The sequence below is a fragment of the Lagopus muta genome, chromosome 20, assembly GCF_023343835.1.
Source record: "Lagopus muta isolate bLagMut1 chromosome 20, bLagMut1 primary, whole genome shotgun sequence".
Classification (NCBI taxonomy): Eukaryota; Metazoa; Chordata; class Aves; order Galliformes; family Phasianidae; genus Lagopus; species Lagopus muta.
Window position 1 is genome coordinate 4,812,999 of NC_064452.1, and position 20,191 is coordinate 4,833,189.

General features: G+C 49.6%; 1 protein-coding gene across 1 annotated transcript in view; it reads right to left on the reverse strand.

The window, feature by feature from the left end:
• LRRC75A (leucine rich repeat containing 75A) overlaps nt 1-19,481 on the reverse strand; it is a 46,202-nt gene extending 26,721 nt beyond the window's left edge. Inside the window, exons 1-2 of the mRNA XM_048966590.1 lie at nt 19,152-19,481; nt 4,888-5,016 (exon numbers count right to left, since the gene is read on the reverse strand). Coding sequence (XP_048822547.1) covers nt 4,888-5,016; nt 19,152-19,412 — 390 coding nt within the window. The 5' untranslated portion in view covers nt 19,413-19,481. The remainder of the gene's footprint in view (nt 1-4,887; nt 5,017-19,151) is intronic.
• Nucleotides 19,482-20,191: the final 710 nt, after the last annotated feature.

The window sequence follows — 20,191 nt, forward strand, 5'->3', positions numbered from 1 at the left end:
CAAAAATCCACCCTGTGGCATTTGGGAGGGTTTGCAGACACTGGTGCAGCTGTTAGGAAAGGTCAACTTATTGTTATGGGAACTGAGCCGGCATCAAGATTTTGAGTTGAAGCAATGCAAAGCAGAGAAGATAAAAAATTGATAAGAATGACCTGGCCATACTGCACGGGACCAAGAGGATGAGCAGGGAGAAACAAGCATTTAAAATTTATTGCTTTTATCTTTGGTTAATGCAAACCTCATCCAGCTGTTCCAATAACACAAACGTGTTCACCCAGCCTCCTACACTCAGAATGGTGCTGTGCAGCACTTCAAGACTGTGGAATCACAGATTCCCCATTCATTGCCCCCACATGGTATCGTTTAGGTAGTGAGGATGTGAAAGGCTCCTTTGTCTCCCTGCACTGCAGCAAGAGCTGCACGTGCTGCCGGGCCTTTGCCCAGTTCCACAAATGAATCAGAGCTTTTAAATTCAGGGGAATTCTTCCTGTTGCTGGAAACACCACATGTGGATGGGTTTCCCCTGGCTCTCCTACACTGAACACACTGAATAGCCATCGTGTGCAGAAGTCTGTATCTGGGTTTCTGACTTCCATAGGGAAAGGTAAGAAAGAGCGAGGGATATTGCCTCTTTCTCTGCACCCCATTCCATATTAAAAAAAAAATAAATCACAATCTTCCCCAGCAAATTTGCTGGCATTGGTGCCATCACAGCCCATCTAGACCTCACCATTATTCACATTTAGCCTTGATGGTAAAATAATTGCAAAGTGCAATTGCCTTCTGTGCAATTTTCTCATGTTTCCAAGGCACTCTGCTCAGCTTTAGCTTGTGCACAAAGGCTTTCGAGAACATCTCTCTTTTTATAAAGAGCAGAGGGCACAGCCCTTTAAATCGAGATAGAACCAGAGTTGTTAGCAGAGCCTGAGCTTCTCAGCCAGTTTCACGCTGCAGGATATTTTAATGTATTGCAGATGTTTTAAATACCCATAAAGTGATCTTCAGACTTGGAGCAAAACTGACAAAAAAGAAAACCTAAGCCATTAACACAGAATACAATTGACTTAACTGGATTCTCTTTGCTTTTATAACAGATATTTGGGGGATTTACAGGTCGATGGGTCACCGCTTTTAGTAGCTTATCCTACTACAAAAATTAGTGTGCTGTCAGAAACTTGTCAGACAATTTGAACTCAAGAGCAAATACCAACAGGGGTGGTGGAGGAGTTGGGTTATGAGCTTCGTTTTGATGGTCACGGTATTCCAGCTATATTCACTCCATATAAGCTGAGTTTGTTAATACACACTCACCCACGTGTCACAGCACACAGTGCTGTAAATTAGAGGAAAGATGCTCATATTACTTTCAGCACGGCTCCATCAGAAATAACACGCTTTAAAAATGCAGGGCATCAAAACCCAACATCATCTGTAAGTCAAATCCTTATACCCCAGGGCTGAAGATGAAATAGACCATTCCAATCAGGTCGTGATAACTGCTACTTCTTTATGCACTTTTTCTTGCTTTCATGGGTGATGATCCGTATAATCAAACCCACACTGCAAACCTGATCGATTTAGAGCTCACACAGGAAATCTGAGCCAGGGACCCATGGATTCTCAAATGACACAAAGTGCACAAGAAAAGAGATCTTCACTCTATCAGGCCCTACACAAGCAAATCCCATCCTGCTTCCCATCTCAGCCCATCACCTCCCTGTTTTCAGTGAGGAGAAACAAGACCCCGTTTTCATGCTGACCTGTTTGTCCATATCCAACACCCTACAAATGGGGTTCAATTTCTCACCTCTCTTCTCAATGGGCTTGCAGAGGAGCAGCCAGGCAAAGCTGGGTCGGGAATAGGTTTTGCTCAGCTGCTTTGCCAGCCCTTGGCACCAGCATGGGCAAAAATGTCTTCTTGCAAGGCCAGCCATGGGACAGGGATAAGCAAAGCCAGCACTTCATCTTGCATTTACTCCAGCTTCCCCCCAGCAGCTGTAAGAGCCAGAGGAACCACTGCACCAAGGCAGCAAGGGGAAAAGCAGCTGTCCCCCAAGGCCTCACTGTCTGTTCCCCCTCAAGCCCTGCTCGGTGCTCATCCCACGTCCAACAAGTCCTCAAGCAGGGGAAAGCCTGACTCACTCACTATCACAGTCATCAGTCATCCATACGTATGGCTACTGTCTGTGGAAAAAAAGAAACCGCTTTAATTTTCCAGTAGTTTATGGCCAGATATTCCTGTTGGCAAAAAGAGCTGAATTTTTTCTTTTTTTCTTTTTTTTTTTTTTTTTTTTGCTAGGGCCCTTTCCTCCTTGCACATGTGTGTTTTCAGCTCCTCTGCCAGGAAAAAACCTAACTGGGTGTAAGGAAGATTTGGGGCATTGAGTAACCCATGCCCTGTGGCGTTCCCACCACTCTTTGTTCCCATTCAGAGCATGTCCTCCATTCAGAGCATGACCCTGGACAGACAGACATTGCACCATAGTGCTGCAATCACCTCTTGAATCCACTGGGGGTTTGGCAATGGCTTGGCTGTGGGCTGTGCCCAGGGCAGCAGAAATGCACTCCCCAAGCATTGCTCTGGCTCATTGCCACGGTGCTGGGAGAAAGAGAAACTGCAAGATAAAATACACAGCTCCGAGGTCAAGGCTGTGGGGAAGGAAACACTAGTTTCAAATGTCTTTGATTGTATGCAAACGTCAGTCAAATTATGTCATTCATCTGCAATAGAGGACTGAGCAAATCCAGTCCTTGACCTCCAGGTTCCAGAAGAAAGCTGGTGTTCCTCTAACAAAAGTCACCCAAGCTCCAGCACCTCAGAGATCTCACAAGTGGGCAGATCCCAGCCCATGCTTCAAACACATGGCCATCCCTACGAGAGCAAACCCAAAGGGTTTCCATGTTTGAGCTCTCCAGCCTCCCCCAGTCTAGGCTGAGCATTTCCCCTCGCTCCTGGTTTGAATTTGCTTGCTGGAAGCAGGAGTTGCTCAGCCACGTCAGAAAGCCCAGGCCAACTTTTCTTGGCCATGCAAAGCAGAACGTGTTTACCCAGAGCTTGGAAAAACCCATTCCATTTTTGTTTTAGCCGGGAGGAGAGGCCAAGGGGTCACCTTTAAGCTAAGGTGGTATAAATAGAGGCTGAGCATTGGGGTCTGCATGAGTCCAAGCTTCCCACCTCCCTGTGGGCAAGTTCACAGCTGCCTCACCCTATACACATGTATAGGAGATCTAGGATGTATGTATATTTGTGCCAGGGGGTGTTATGGATACCTTTGGCTCCTGGCCCCATGTTCCCTTGCTCTCGTGTGAGGCTGCCAAATCTCTGCCAAAGAAATATAGGAAGAGCAAGAAGTCTCGAGTCAAAGGGCTGGAAAACAGCCCAGGTGGTGAAGGCATGCAGCCTGTTGGGGGACAGACAGAAAATCAGGGGATGAGGACCACGTGCATTCAGCGAGAAGCATCCCATGCAGAAGAAGAGATCCAGTGCTGCATGGGCTGCCATTTAAATGTGTTTAAAATCAGTTTCCCCCATTTTTCAGTAGAGGTGTGAAACGCCCACAAGGAATAGCAGTGAGTAAACCTCATGGATTTTACAGAAAATGAAAGAGGCCATGCTGCAGGTCCAGCTAAGACCCATGCATCCTAAGGATGGTCCTTTCCAAAAAACAGCTTACAAATAAAGCATGCGCTTGGGATACAGAGTACAACATGTGTGTTCCTGGCAGAAATTCAGAGGCTGATGAGCTCATGCAGAGAGACACACAGTCCCTCCAGAAGCACTGGGACAACACCTGGGGTGCACAGGGCGGTCCCCATGCTGGGCTGGATCTTGTTCTGTTGTCCCCCCAGCTGTCCCCACAACTCTACAGAAGCTATTGGAATGCCAGACGCCCCACCAGGACGCCCCTAACTCCTCCTCCACGCTTAGCAGAAAGCATCCCTCAGCCTCTTCCTACAGCTCACATCATTTCTTTTAAACACAATTTGATGCATGACACATCGCCGGGACACTGCACATCGTTCTAGGAGAGTTGTGCCATCCTCCTAAATTTACACGTGGGGGATTGAGGATGGGAGATTAAACCCCCGGATCTGCAGTGTCTCCTGCAATCATGTCTGGCAGCTGCTGGTCTTCCCTCCTCCCCTCTCCCCATTATCCATTGCGTTCTGAGCAATCAGACATCTTGTAACACTCTTAAGCCTACGCTGTTTTCTGGATCAGACACTGACAATATTGCTTATTTAAAAGGAAAGCCTGGGGAGAGAGAAAAACCCTAATTATCCTAACAGCCAGCAGCCACGACGCAGAGCCACATTTATCATAGAAGAGAAGCGAGCCAGCATGGGATTTCCAAAAGCCCAAACACTGCTATTGCTGCCAGGGAGCAAATGGGGCTGAGGGGTTTGAAAGCTCCCATCTGTGTGGGGCTGTGCTTATGGCAGAGCCCAACCAGCAGCCCACAAACTGGGCTTGTTCAGAAACCCATCCTTGCAAGACAGCCAAGGACTCTCTTTGTCATTTGGGGTCACGATAAATATTGCACAAGGGTGAGGAAGGATCTGGTGTCCTTGCAAGGCAGAAATTGTTCCCAACAGGACAAGTTCTCTAGCACAGAAATGAGTAAAAGAAAGCAGAGATAACTTGCAAAACCAAGTACCAAGACCCAAAGGACTCACATAAGGGTAATGTCACTACAGTACCTGGAAAACTCACTATCCTGCAGTGAAACCACAATGCCTGAGCACATCTTCTCTGACCAAAGACCCATCAGCACTGAATTAAGGAGGATGCCTTCTGCACTAAGGCACTTGGCAAAGCCTTATGCACCCAGTGGAGACATTTTCCAAGCCAGCAGCTGTGGGCTGTGACAGTGCTGTGTTACCTACCGGCTTGGGGCAGTGGATGTACCTAGCGAGGCTGATGATGAGGTCATGAGTGATTGGATCAACCAGGTTCCGAAAGCTGGCATATCGGTAGAGGACATCATCCAGAGAGGTCGACTCCATTCCTAAATCCTGCAGAGACAGGGTACAGAAGCAACATTAGACACAACTCCAAAGCCAATTACTAGAATGGATCTTAAATTCCCCTGCACTGATCATTATAGAATCACTGAGAATGGAAAAGACCTCTAATAACATCAAATCCAAACACCAACCCATCCTCACCATGCCTGTTAAACCACAAGGAGGGAGGAATGAGCCTAAATTTGCAGAAGGGGAAGCAGAAAGATAAACTCAGGAGCTGTGGGGTGATGAAGCACTGGAGCAGGCTGGGAAGGGTGGAGGCAGGGATGTGTCAGGAACAGTTCAGATGGAGCTAATGCTGCCCTGGGGAGGGTCAGACCACTTGAGGGCCCCTCTAAGGCTATTTTCTCCGATTCTCAATCTTTAGACATAATAATTTGAGGAATTTTGGCAGAGAACTCATCATTCTGTGAAAGACATTAGTGCACAGGGACAAGGAGAGGAAGGGTTATATATAGTGTATTCCATTTGCTTCAAGTATTCCATTTCCACAGTGTTTTGCTCTTCAAAATCAGGGAGTAGAACTGCACTCGAATGAATGCACATTCCAACGAGGTCTTTCCTGATACCCCAAGACCTGAACAGCTCCCCAAGAAGCCTCACAGTAGAGATGCAGCCTTTACCCATACAAGAGCAATAGGGTTGGATGCGTAGAGCAGGGGGACCCCCAAAGCCAACTCTTCCAGCCCATCCTCGTAGTAATGTAGGTTGGACTTGGGGATCTTAGAGGTCTTTTCCATCCCTAATGATAATATGACTGAGCAAATACCAGGTCAGAGATGGATGTGCAAATAAAACTACCATAGGGGCTGACTTTGGGGCTAGGCAGCAGTAATCCCACACGTTGTTTTCAACACACTGGGATCTTTCAGGATCACACCAGGCTTAGCATCTAGCCACTTCCCTTTGAACATCACAGAAGGCTGACAGTTTTCAGCTAAGATTAAAACATAGAACCAACCAATCTGAGCATTTCTCTCTCCTGGGAGAGCTCACGGCTTTCACATGGAGCATCCCCTCCTCCCTCCCCATACGCATTCCTTATGTGCAGATGTCTTTCTCAGCTGCTCCCTAAATCTCTCTGCCACACCAGCACTGTCTCTTCCCACCACATGTAATATTTTAAAGCCACTCAAGGCTGAAACTCGTCCGAGGCCAAGCGATGAGCTCATCTGCAATTTAATAACTTAGCACCAGCTCTGCTGTCAGCAAATCGCAGATTGTGAACTTGGGAGAACACGCCCAGCATCTGGCTCCAATCATAGGGCTTTTTACAGCACGTTCCCTTTCCCCAGAGGATCCTTACCTGGACAGCAAGAGCAGCTTTCAAGTTGTAAGGGTATATGGGTGAAAAACAGTGGTATCTGGCATCCAATAAGACTACAGCTGTCTGAGTTTTGGCTGGAGGGGTGTTTTCCTAGCATACGCCCAAATACAGGCACAGGGCTGAGATGGTTTGTGACAGGAGAGGGGATATCTACATCCCTGGTACTCCCATGGAAGGAGAGTTCAGTGCCTTGCCCATGCACACCCAACAGCCCTGTGCTGATGTCCAGGTTTAGATCCTGGCTGAAAGCACAGCCCTGCTCAGCTCATCCTACCTCACCCATGCCCTTCCTACAGAGTCTATGACTTATTTCATCCTTTAGGAGGCCAAGAGAAAGCCAAGATGCCTTCAGTCCCTAGCGATGAAAGTAGGAATTTAACTCCTAAGTGCAACAGGAAGAAACAATTCCTCCTTCCAAAGCATACAGCAAAGGAAAATTCCTGGGCACAGCGACAAAAGGCACCACCAGAACCCAGTTATGTTGGAAATCCAGCAGACCTGGTTCTCCCCTTTGGCAAGCAACCACCAAGAAGGAACCCAAACCACTGCCCAAAACCCAAACTCGGAACTCACCATTGCTTTCACCAGGCAAACACTACATGAGCAATGCCGTTTTCCCCATGAAAAAGGCAAAATAAATGCAAGCGAGGCATCTGGGAGCCATAAGCCTCATTTATCTTTCCCTATCTCTGGGCACAACACCTTGCTGTTCCCCTCCTTCTGCCTGCCAGGAACTGCAGCACAGCAGTCAGCTCTCAGAGCTCCACAACCCAGCACCGTGGGATGCTCCCTGGGCCACCAGCAGCCATAAGCACTGGAAACCAAGCATGTTTTTCTCTTATTAAACCATCGATCACTGCAAATTGAATCACAATTAGAGGAAAATTCAGCTGGTCCATGCAAGAAGTCGTGAGATAAGGCGTGCTGCTCGGTTGCTGCCTTTATTAACTCAAAGGGAATGCAGTTAGTGGGTGCCCAAATGAGGTTACTGTGCAAAACACCGCCCAGAGCTCCTGCTATCACTGCTGCTCATAAATAGCCCCAGAGCTGCTATTTTGGCAAGCACCCCTTCCAACACTGGGCCTTATCTCCACCACGAGTGTAATGAATTGCTGAGCAGAGAGGTTGTATTATAAACAAGCAGTGAGTGTGGAGGAAAAGAAGGATTAATGCTGCATGCAATCCATCGTCCTCAGCAAGTTATCCAGGGGAAATGACTGCATGAGGTGGGCATCAGCAAGGCTGGACTGGAGATGGGCATGGGAGATGGACTGCACAAAGGCTGTAGGGCTGTTTTGTAGGGGGAGAATGAATGGGGACCAGCACCTGCGTCAACCCCGTTCACCCCATAACCATCCCCGTAGAGAAGGGTGCTGCAAATCTGTTTGTAACCTGCAGGACTGGTGCAAAACTGGAGTTTAAGTGCGTGGATATTTTCTGCTTAGGAGAACAAACTTTGGTTGGGAACCAATGATTGCTCATCCAACCTCAAGTGAGGGTACGTTTAGAGAAGAGTCAATGTTTAAGGGAGGAAGTAAACATTTGCTTGGCAGATTGACTCCAATAATAAATAGTGGCAGCTCAACCCCCCTCCAGGAGGCTGCAAGTTTGGAAAGGAGGAGAGACGGATTAATGGGCAGAGATATGATGCCGCCATCCCAATAATAAACAGCTGTGAACAAGAGATTTGCTGAAGAATGTGCCGCATTTATTTTAAACTGCGAGGCAAATGTAATTATCCCAGTTGGAGTTTGGCCAGACCACAGCTCACAGGCTTTTTCAGGAAAGTGCCTGTGGATATCTAATGAGGATGGATGGCCTCGGTTGCCCATCCCATCTTGGTGTACAGTGGGATCCCAGTCTCCAAAAGCTTAGAAACTTCACTCGGGGAAGGCAACTCCAAATAACTTAAGTCTATAACACGGGGCAGCGGCTGACCTTGTGCAAGACCAGACTTCTCCTCCCTGGCAAAAAGCTCTGAGATCTCAGCTGGAAAACAGAGCTGGAGGATGGGATGCATCTCATCTCCTGCCAGGTGAGGATGCAGCCGCGTCACATCGCCCCGATCTGCTGCCAGCTCGTGTTAAGCTGATGATTCACCCAGTTCCGAGCAGCTGGGCTGAGTCAGCCCCTGGATGTGGCTGTCTCTATCAGTTAGCCGCCAAGAAAAGCCCTTCTAATTAGCTTATCTGAGACAGTTCATGCAACCAGAGCAGGAATATCCCACTCGTGCTGCTCTCACCTTTGTTTTCCAGCCCAGGAAATGTGCAGCTCAACTCCGTCCAAGAGCAGCCCCAGCTGTTTTGCAGCAGGCCATTCACCAGGATCAGTGAGGTTTTTAGGTTCCATTAGGTCCCCCCTGTTTTGCTGGAGGCAAGCAGGAGCTCAAACACCTTCCGTGTTTGGGAGGGGACAAGAGATGCCCTACAGGCACTCAAGACTTCCATTTACGTATGCAGTTGTTGTCTTCATATGCACTGAATACTCACATGTCTTTGTAATAAGTATTTACAGAAAAGGGAAGAGGGTTCCAAGCAGAAGATAGAGATGACAGATGGGGAGGAATCACTCTCTTCATAACTTCCACCGTGTGGGCACACAGCTAGCCCTTCCCCACAGAGCAGCATTCACCCTCGCATGCCTTCCCCATTGGAAATGACAGCACATGCTATGACCAATGAGAGTCGTCCAACCTCAGTAATGATCCATCCCACAGCCAGGATGAGTGCCTGCTGTCTGCCCATCCTTTCACCTCTCTGTCTTCCCTAAGGAGCCCCAAACATCAGCCAGTTTCCTCTGACAATGGGAAAGGGGCAAAAATCTCAATGGTAATCAAGTTCCCAGAAATTTTGGGGAATCGATGTCAGGGAAAGGATCTGGGGAAGGAGCAGGACCTGGCTGCAGGACACCCCACGTGGCAGCAGATGGACAGATACCAGGACAGATGGCCTGCAGCTGAGCCAGATGTTACACAGCTGCTGTCAGGGTTGCCCAGCTGGGACCACAAAGAAGACACTGGGAGAAGCTGGATTTCTTTGGATCAACCTGCAGGAAAGTCAGCCTCACTTGCCCTGCATTGTCCCCACATTGTGCCCAAAGTCTCCTGCACCTTGCACTGAATCTACAGCATCAATATTACCATGTCACTGTGGGCCTATTGGACCTTCTCTAGTGCCCAGAAGAAAACAATCCCTTCCTGCACATATAATAGGGGCTTGCAATCCAATAACAGCTATCTAAAACCTGGTTTCACTTCCAAGCCTTAAGTTGATTATTATTGCATTAGCTACTGAGGGATGTATTGTTACCGTTCAATAAATGCAAGCTGTACTTCAAAGGGACCAAATTTCAGTGGTGGAGGACTATACAAATGCTTTGACAATTGCTCTGGGATCCTCCAAAGCAGTTAGGTGCTAAAACAAACCCCCAAATCCTCCCAGGATCACAGAATCATAGGGGATGGAAGGGACCTCTAGAGATTATCCAGTCCAATGCTATGCATCAGTAGGTTCCCTATCAATCCTATTGATACAGGCTTTAGTAAAAATGAGTATTGCTTATTCTTCAACACAGATCATGCCCAGAGAAGGCTCTTCAAGGGAAGCCATTGAAAGCAATGCTCAGAGAGAGGGACCTGGAATTGAGATCAGATCCTTCTGAGTTCTGAACGTTCTACCCAATGTTCTTCCCATCAGGTAGAACAGCAGTGGAGCAAAACAGGCAAATCCCACAGCACCGACTCATTTTCTTACCTAGGACAGAGCAACAGAAATAGAATAAATGGTTTCCTCAACTTCTAAGGGCTTGCCAAGAGCACACATAATTAATACGGACAACATGAATTTCAGTTCTTTCATTTGCAAATCCAGCATCATGGTTAATCTCAAGCATGGACAAAGTCCATTAATAAAGCAGATTCTTGTAATGAGATTCAAAGCACCGGTACATTAATATATAACACCCTTGTATGGTGGAACAATCTGTGCCTCGCATAACAATCAGGGTAACTGTACTGCTGGGTATTTATATGGAGACACCCTGAAGATCAGCCCAGGCCACCTAAGGAGCTCAGCAGGATGTGGTCAGGTTGAACTTCCCAGCAATAAACCCTGATAAACAAGAGCACGGAGCAGTTGCAGAGCAGGGAGGACAACCAGGGAGGTCGTTATTCACATGCAGGGCTGGCACTCCTAACGTCACCACCCAAAATAATATATATCATGTGCCATCCCATCTTCATGGGAACGACGAGAGGAGGCTTCCCAGATCGCTCAGTATTGGTAGCGATCCAGTGCTTTGTTTTCACTCCGCCCACGGTCAATGGAAAATTAACAATATATTAATATACATTTCACTTTTCCCAGCTCAGCATGACAGCACCCGGCCCTGGGGCTCCTCTCCTGTGGTTTCTCTCTGCAGCCTGTTGGTTCTCCCTAAGAGGACCACAGCACTGCGTGATTTCCCCTTCACACGCATTTCTTGCATTGCTAATTCCTCCTCCCCAAACCTCCATGTGAAGCCTTTGGGTCTTTCCCATGGGGTAGGAGCTGCTGTCCCCTTGGGAGGGCACTAAGAAATGTCAAAGTTTCCCCTGACCAAAAAAAAAAAAAAAAAGCAAATATTTCTGCTTTGACATTCAGTTTCAACACAGGCTTTTGGTTCTTGCAGCTCTGTTGCAAATTCCCTTCTACCCAATCACCATTGCTTGGGTGCAAAAAGAGGACCAGAAGGACACACTACGCACACACTCCCCGTGGGGAAGGCAAAGCCCTCAGCCTCCATGCCGTGGGCTCTGATCCCCATAACCTTACACTACCCTAGGAGCAAGGGAGAACCTGATACCATCCTGTCCTGTGGGTGGCTGAGCCATCCTGGGCACCCAACCAGACCCACGAGATGCTGTGGCTGAGGGATGTTACCACAGGTGCTAGAACAAAGCCTTCAGCTCCCAACTCCCACCACATCCCCGGCGGTAGAAGCCGGGAACATTTACTTTCCAACTCCAAAATAGCCAACACTAATAGTTCTGACTGCCAGCTTTTCCTGAAGTTAACAACAAGAGGAAGAAGAACCCGAGAAGCCTTCAGGATATGGGATCAACTCCTTCACAGTGCTTTCCAGATACAACAGCAGGGCTGAATAAGCACTGAAACTTGATGCAAGACAACGAGTTGAGCAGGAGCAGAGCCAGGATGAGCTCACTGCACGGCCCCAGCACCGGCTGAGCCTTCCCTCACTGCTCCCATCAGGACGACCACGACCTTGGGCTGAAACATCTCCATTGGCCATGAACAGCCAATGGTAAATGGGACGTGACCTCATCATTAGGTCCACGCTGAGATGTGAGTAACCACCACCAGGGGACCACGAAATGGTTGGGTTGGGAGGGACCTCATAGCACATCCAGCCCATCTCCTGCCTATTTAGGGACACGGTTAGCGAGCATGGTGGTGAAGGGCTGACAGTTGGACGTGGTGATCTTGGAGGTCTTTTCCAACTTTGATGATTCTATGACTTGTTCTAAGCACCTCACACCCAGCCCAGCAGTTCCCCAGCAGTGCTGTCCCTGTTGATGCTGTCCCCATTGCTGTTGTCCCCAGTGAGAGCATGGAAAGCTGTACTCAGTGCCTCTGGCATGCAGGCACGTGGCACAGCAGTGGTTATTTGCTTCAGGAATGCAGGAGCAAAGCACAGGGATAAAAGCCCTCACAGTGCAACCATTGTCCAGAAGCTGGAGGTGAGGTTTTGGCTGCTTGCAAGAACGCCCATGTCATATAAATGGCATTTTAATCCTTCACGTCCAATTACACCAAAGTTTTTGCAGCATTTTTTAGGATGCTGTAAATGTAAATAAGAAAGATGACAAGCTGCTGGGGGTGGAGAAATCTGCAAGCACAGTAGTGTGGTGTCACTGCTCCCCTGAAATCAAGGAATGCAAAATGCCCTGGGACTCTCCTGCCCCAGGAGTGTTTAATCCCTTTGGGGTCAATGCAGGTTTCCATAGCTTTGCTCCAGCACCATTGCTGCAGGGAGGTGCGAGCAAACATGAGTCCTTCTTACAGAATTCATTTGATTTACACAGTGCAGAAACACCAAAAGGGAATTAAAAACAAAAAACAAAAACAACAACAACAACAACAACAACAAAACACAAAATGGCTTTCAGGAGAGGAGTTTTGCATATTTCTTTCTGTGTGTTTGTGGAGAACAGCAGCTGATGGGACGAGATGACAGCAACACACACAGAGATTCCTCACCACGTTTCAGGGCATTAATCTCAGCTGAGCTGCTGCTGTCTGCTGAGCGGGGGAGGATGCGTGGGTGCAGCTGGGCTGCCCCAAATTCCCTCTGCAGATACAGGGTGGGAGGGAAAGCAGCCTGCCACTGAGTGAACAGTGCCACGTAGCACAACGCTGCAATGAAAGCAGCTACTGCCTACAAAGGAGCAGGGAATGACAGCGTTGGGCATTGCATTGACATTGCAATCCCAGATCAATGCACTCAGGATGTTTAGAGCAATCCTAGAACCCAGAGCAACCTCATATCCTGCAGCACAAGGCAGCCTGGCAGGAGTCAACTCATCAGTCTCAATCACTCGTGGCACCGAGGGGCATGGTGGGCATGGGTTGGGGTTGGACCAGATCGTCTTAATGGTCCTTTCCAACCTTAATGACTCTGTGATCTCACAGCCCAGCAGAGCTGCTATAGGCAGGAACAGAACACCCAGGGACATTCATCCAACAAGTGCTGGGTCAGGGTCTTTTCCAGACCCACTGCAACACGAGCTCTGTGCCATGAGCAATACTTGCAACCTGCTTGGATCACTCAGCCTGGGGATGCTCTGCTCCTGATACTGAACACATTGAAAAGCATTCTGCATTTGGATTATAAGCATCGCTTTCAACTGAAGAGAGGATGGAAAACACAGCCCAGCTCCCTGCAATAGAGAGAAGGCAATGGCAGCAGGCACAGCATAACACCTGCAGTAAGCCGTGCTGAATGCTCTTAATTCCTCTCCAAAGCTTTCCTGCATGGACAAGCTGTACTAACGCAGCCCTCTACTCAGTTTACCAGGCAGGCAGGCTGTAATTCTCATTACACAGGCTGGTAATGACCCCCATAACAAGGCAGTGATTCTGTCTGCTGAGATGAAGGTTTCTCTGAAAACAGCCTGAGATAAGAGGCACGCTGACTGGGAAGGCGATGGTGGAGGTGAAAGCTGCAGCAGATTAACCCCACTTTTCATAGAGTGCTCTCAAAGCCTCCCAGTTTCCCAAAAGGACCCTTCAACATTTCAATCTGCACCACTCAGAACTGGGAGCCTTGTACCCAAACATGCATATATATTTTTACATACACATATCTACTGTTGAGTGAAAATGCCATTTACTCTAAACCATGCATTTCAAACAAGCAATTGAAGAGCCTGCCCAGGGAGGTGGAGGGATTACCATCCCTGAAAGAAACAGAGATGTGGCACTGAGGGATGTGATCAGTGGGCATGATGGGATTGGATGTGGGGACCTGAGAGGTCTTTTCCAACCTGAATGATTCTATGAGGGCAAGCCACAGTCAGTGTTTGCCTGAAATACTTATCACACATTGAGATTCTATCAGATCAAATCCCATTTAAATGCTGTTTCAATCCCTAGTTTTCACCTCCACGTAACTTGAGTTGCAAACAGAACATAAAAGCCAACAATCAGTCACGTAAACCCCAAGTCCACCACTCCTCACCAGAACAATGCTATGCACAACTCATCACACAGCTGCCATCTGCCTGCATGGGGAAAGAAGCATCACATTGCTCCCAGTAGAATACACCTTTTATAACCAAATGGGAAAACATCCTCTTGCTTAAAGAATAACCAAACAATCCTACCCTTAAAACCAGGCCCACATCCAACCCCAGCCTACCCCCACCATGCACACTGACCACATCCCTCAGTGCCACATCCCTATGGCTCTGGAACACCTCCAGGGAAGAGGATTCCCCCACTTCCCTGGGCAGCTGTGCAACCACAGCACCTCTCTTTTTGAGTTGTTCCTAATATTCAACCTAAAACTCCTCTGGAAACGCTGACCCAGGGTCTCTACCAGCTGAGCAAGGAGGAGATTCGTCCAGGGTTTGCCTGGGTTCTCCTCATAATGTCTTTGCAGCAAATGGAGCCTGCCTGGGTGCACTGCATGCGTTGCATTAATGCATCCCCCAACACCCTGATTTCTGTGCACGCGCTTCCTGATCTTGCTGGAGGCACAGGGAGTTTTGGGACTGAACCAGCAGTGAGTGCACCGCATCTGCCCTCCCTCCATCCCTGCATCTCAGAATCCCACATTTTTCTTAGGACAAGCAGTAGGAGCCCCCTCGGAGGGCTTTAATTAAACCAGGGCTGTTCAGATGCCGAGCAGACAGCAGGGCGCATCCACCCACACATTCCATAGGGAAAGGGAAGAGAACAGAAGGAACCACGATGGGAAGCAAAGAAGCAGAGAAAGGACAGTGCAAGTGAGCAGCTTGCAGCAGAGCACAGCAAGGAGACCAGAGCTGTCATCATCTGCTGTCAATGCTTCCAGCAACCTAAGGGTTAAAAATAACTGCAGGGAGCACTGCTTTCATCAGCAGCTGGGACCAGAGGAAACCAAGCAGCGGTGTGGAGCTCTGGGGCCTCTCAGGCTCTGTTGCCCAATTTCCACCTCTCTATGTCACAGCCATTGGTGACAGTGTCTCCAGCCCAGTGCTGCCAACTTCCTCCTCCTGTCCTCAGTGCTCAGCACTCCTGGGGCAGTAGTGATGCTGCTGGGGTCTGACAGCAGGGGCTGCAGAATGGATGGTCCCCAGGCCTAGCACATGAGTAGGCATGGCACATCTAAGTGGATATATTCAACCAATTGTGGCACCTACGGGGCTGAAGTCATGCTTCAAGGCTGGTGTAAAAGCGTTTGGGGCATCTTTAGGGCAGCTGGTTTGAATCTTAGAAGAGAAGGCACTGAAAATCACCTCTTTCATCCTGCCAGCACCTAACAATCACGACCAGTTCATCACACACAGCTATACTACACAACAGCATCTGCCTCCCCAAAAGGCAATTGGGGAAGGAAATAACCTGGGAACAATCTGACCTACCACAAGCAATCCCAATGTGCTTCTCTGCCAGCTTCCCTCTGCAAGCCAAGAGCAGAGCTCTGAAGTGCAACCAAAAAACAGATGGGGAGGGACTAATTAAGTAGAAAAACACCACTTAGAACAAACAACAGTAAACACACAGCTGAAACAGAGCTCTGAAGCCACCCGTGCCCTGCTCCAAGGAAGGCTGCTATCTCCAACCCCAGCATTGCTGCCTTCCCCCAGTGCACCAAATCCTGCAGAGACCTAAAGCCCCAGGGCAGGCGAAGGGCTCAGACCACATTTAGCCCAATCTCATTCCTCCAGACCAAAGCTTCTGGGGTCTCTGGTCCCTCTCCCCAAACCCTTTGCAACCCACGACCGCTGCAGTGCCAGCAAGAAGCCACCTCCCAACTCACGAAGCTTTGCCACACCTCAGACCTTGCAATTAGGCTTCCATCCATCTTCTCCCTCCTGATGCTTTTCGGGGATGCTTTGCCCGGTTCTCCCCTTTTATTTCACTCCCAGCCCCTCTGTGCCCCACACAGGTGACGGCTGAGCCCTGATGAGAGTAGTGAGCTGAGCCAAAACCAATGGCAAATTCCTCGAGTGAGACGTAATGTGCTGGGAAGCGCCTCACCACTTCGCTTGGGAAAATGATCCGTTTGGCAGCCGAGAGGAGGAAAACATGCTTTGTTTTACAAATCCTCTCCCCAGCAGGAGAGACACTCCCAGAATTTAATATACTGACAGTGCTTGGCTGCTTTAACCACCGAAACCCAAGAGGGCTTCAAAAAAGAGAAAAAGCACAAAGCGATGCTCTGTGTAGTGCAAAAGCCCATCATTTCCCGCAATGGGTGATGGGCACAGCCATCCACCAGCACAGTTCTCCCACCTGTGTGAGCTGTTGGGGTTAGGGTGATGGGTGAGAGTGGACTCAAGGTTTTCCCAAGTGCTGACACCTCCACTGACCCAGTTCTCACCATCTCCCTCTAAAAATTGCCTATGGGAAACCAGAGAAGCTCATAGAATGAATGAGGTTGAAAGGGACCTCAAAACCCACCCTGTTCTGATCAGCCTTGGGCTGGTTGTCCCCCAGCAGCACAGGCTGCCCATGGCCCCATCCGTGACACTGTGCACCTCCAGGGATGGGGCACCCACAGCTCCAGGCAGCAGTGCCAGGGCCTCCCCATCCTATTGAGTAAAGGATGCCAACGGGTAAATCTAGGAAGGCGCCTTGCAGCAGAGAAACTAGATCCAGCAGAAGGATTATCACCATGAGAAACCAGCGGCCCCATCCCAGTGACTGGGAGGTTCTTGTGGCCATTGCACCCCAAGCGTTGGCCTCACTGCAATGAAAGTGTTCCAATGTATTTCCACTTCTCCCGAGCTGCATTTAACTGCCAAAAGCAAACTATGTGGAGCACAGGAGGAGGGCTTACAAGAAAACACGCATCATCAAAAGAGCGCAGAGGACAGTGCTTGTCGGGGAGGGGATTTTAATTCTGCAGCTTGGGGTCAGGGTAGACCTGCAGGCTCCAAGGAGATGACAGCATTACCAGCACAGAGGAAATAACAAGAGGGATCTCCAGAAAAGAAACCATCAAGATATCAGACTGAGCAAAAGGAGCACAGAATGGCTTGTGTTGGAAGGGACCCCACTTGCTGTGGGCAAGGTGGCCATAAGCAGGGTTTCAATGCCCTGCCATCTTGCTGATCATTGGATCCAATTTTGGGGGGGCTGGCAGGCAGGAGGGGTTCCCACAAGCCTCTTCTTGCAGCCCATGGATGGGGCAAGGAGTTCAGTCAAAAAAAACCAAAAATCTGCTGCCTGCCAGCATACTCATCCCACTCAACCCAAGGATGGAGCACCTCCAGGAGGCAGGGACGCTGCCACCTGCCCCCACGTTAGCAGGCTGAGCTCACTTCAAATCTTGATGAAATCAATTGGAAAGGCTCCCAGTGACCTAAAACAACAGTCTCAATGCAATTGAGAGCACTAAGTCACTCGGTTTGCTGGAAAAGCCCCAATTTCACAGCTTCATCAGCATCCCCACAGCCAGAGGCAGCCCAAAACAGCCCACAGCACCGGGATCTGCTCAGCGGGGCATCCCACAGCTGCTACCTGGAGGCGAGGAATAATACTGCCTCATTACAATGTGCTCTATTATAGTATCTAGGACAGAGCGTTCCCTATTTTGACACTTTAAGATCTATTTTATCAGTGGGAGCTCTTCAGAACTGCTCATGCACAAAGACTGATCTGACTCTAACAGGTTTGTTGCTGCCATTTTTCAATGGATTTCTAGCTAGAGACTCCTTTTTTTTTTTTTCCCTAGACAGACAATGGGAAAAACCTGGACCTGAAGCAGAGAGAATATAGAGTAAGTCATCTATTTCACAGGCACAGAGATTATTTCTTGTGAGGGGAGGCAGGCGTGATACAAACACCCTCTAAAATTAGCACCATTCTAGGATGAAGCTTTGGTATGGATGAGGTGATGGAACTTTAGGGCATGGAGCTGCTACCAAATGAGGCGAGGGCACATTCATCCTAAACCAGCAGTGAGGTTCAGAGCCATTCCCATAAGGGACACAAAAAGAGCTGAAACCACTTGGGTTTCCCAGCTGGGCTGCCCCAAGGCCGGCATTAAGTCATGGATACCACTAGGATGCAGTGAATGGAAATGTGCCTCAGGGTGGGGCAGGTGATGGGGTCAGGGATGTGAGCTCAGTGACATGTGGAACAGAAACTGAAGAGAATGGCTTTAGTTTAGAAGGGATCTTAAATATCATCCAGCTCCAACCCTCTGCCATAGGGTTGCCAACCACTAAATCAGGTCATCTAGAACTACTTGCAAAAAAGTTAACAGGACCAGAAAATGGGGTGAAAAAATGCAAAAAAGCAAAGCAGCAACACTAAAACAAGAACCACATGGGACCCTGGAGCAGCTGTGCTTGATGTGGACAGGCTGACACAGAGCAGAGCCACAGGGCTGGGAGCTGCTCCTGATGCCCAGCAAAGAGCAGAGCGCTCCCCAGCTGGTAGAACAGGTTGTGCTGAGCCCTGGGGATCAGAGCAGAGAGAAATGTGGCTCAGTCTGCTGTCTGTTTGCATGCAAAAAGTGCAGTTTTTCAAAGCTCAGCATGCCCCAGAGCCCAGCGCTTGGGTCTCGTTATCGCCTTCTATCAGCAGAAATGGTTACATGGCCATTTGTTGGACGCAGTGCACCGCTGCTCTGTTTGCTCAAATCAACTTTCTGTAGTGCTGCTCCTCAGCTGACGCCCAGCTCAAGCAGGATTCCAAGGGGAAAGGTCTCAGGCTCTGAGCAATTCACCCCCTGCTCCCACCAGCCCCAGCCAACGCAAGCAAAACTCCACCGAGCGACGCATTGAAAAGAACGCACTAAAAAAGCCAACTGCCAACTGTTGGCATTGCTAAGCCTGGAAGAAAAAAGCTGATTCTCCAATGCTGCTGGCTCTGATTGCCTCCGAGCTCTGCAGAGCTGCTTCAAACCAGAGAACTTTTGGAAAGTTGGGTGGGAACCTCCCCGAGTGGGCTGTGCTGCAAAGCCCAGATCAGCACAAGCAGCAAAGGGAAGGAGAAAAAATGCAGCCAGGAGGGTGACCCTAAATCAACTTCTCCCCACCCCAAGCAGGCAGCCCCCCCTGGAGAAACCCGTGCGTCCTCACCTGCCGCAGGTGCCTGAGCAGCTCGGTGGCCTCCTCCTGCTTGCCCTGCTTCACCAGCCCCAGCATGTCCTGGATCATGCAGATCCTCCGATGGTATGGGGGGAGGTTGCCGGCCCCCTTCCCAAACTTCTCACCCGATTTCACCACCAGCGAGGCGAGGAAGTCACCCCTTTCCCTGGGGGATGTTTTCTTGCGGTGATGGGCTGGGGGGCTCTCCCCAGCACTGCCTGGCTGGCAGCCCTTGGTCTGCTTGGTGCCCATGGTGTGCTGATCCCACAGCCTTCGGGCTGCATGCAAAGGTGGGAGCCTGGAGCTGGCCAGCACAGGGCAGGGTGCGGGGGGGGGGGGGGGGGAAGGGGGGGACACAGAGAGGATGAACCCCTTGGGTTATGAGGGCATAGGGGGTTGCAGAAAGGGATGCAGGGGATGCACAGAGGGTTTGGGTGCACGCAGCAGGATGCAGAAGGGGATGGGGTTGTGCACAAGGGGTCTCAGGGTGAAGAAAGGGGGATGGAGAAGGGGTTTAGGAGTGCAGAGAAAGCGGCAGAAGGGGATGTGGGGATGCACAAAGGGTTTGGGGGAATGAACAAAGGGGATGCAGAAGGGGTTTAAGGACACACAGGGATATAGGAGGAGTGCGAGATGTGAAAGGGGTTACAAAAGGGGCTTACGGAGTGCACAAGGGGTTGAAGTAGGGGATGGGAGGAGAGTACAAGGGGTTTGGGGGGGACGCACAAAGGGAATGAAGAACCAATTTAGGGGGATGCAAAAGTAATTTAGGGAAAGGCACAAAGGGGGTGAAGAATGGGTTTAAGGAGAAGCAAGAGTCCAGGGAGGTACATAAAGGGAATGAGGAATGGCCTTAGGGGGATGCAAAAGGGGATGCACGAAGAGTTGGAAGGTGCACGAAGGGTTCGGGATTGAGGACGGGGCTCGGAGCCCCGCAGCTCAGCAGGGCGGTGGGTGCCCGGCGGCGGGGCTGCTCCTCTCTTGTAGTCGGAAGAGAGAACGGCGGAGCCCGGCGGTGCGGAACCGCCCCA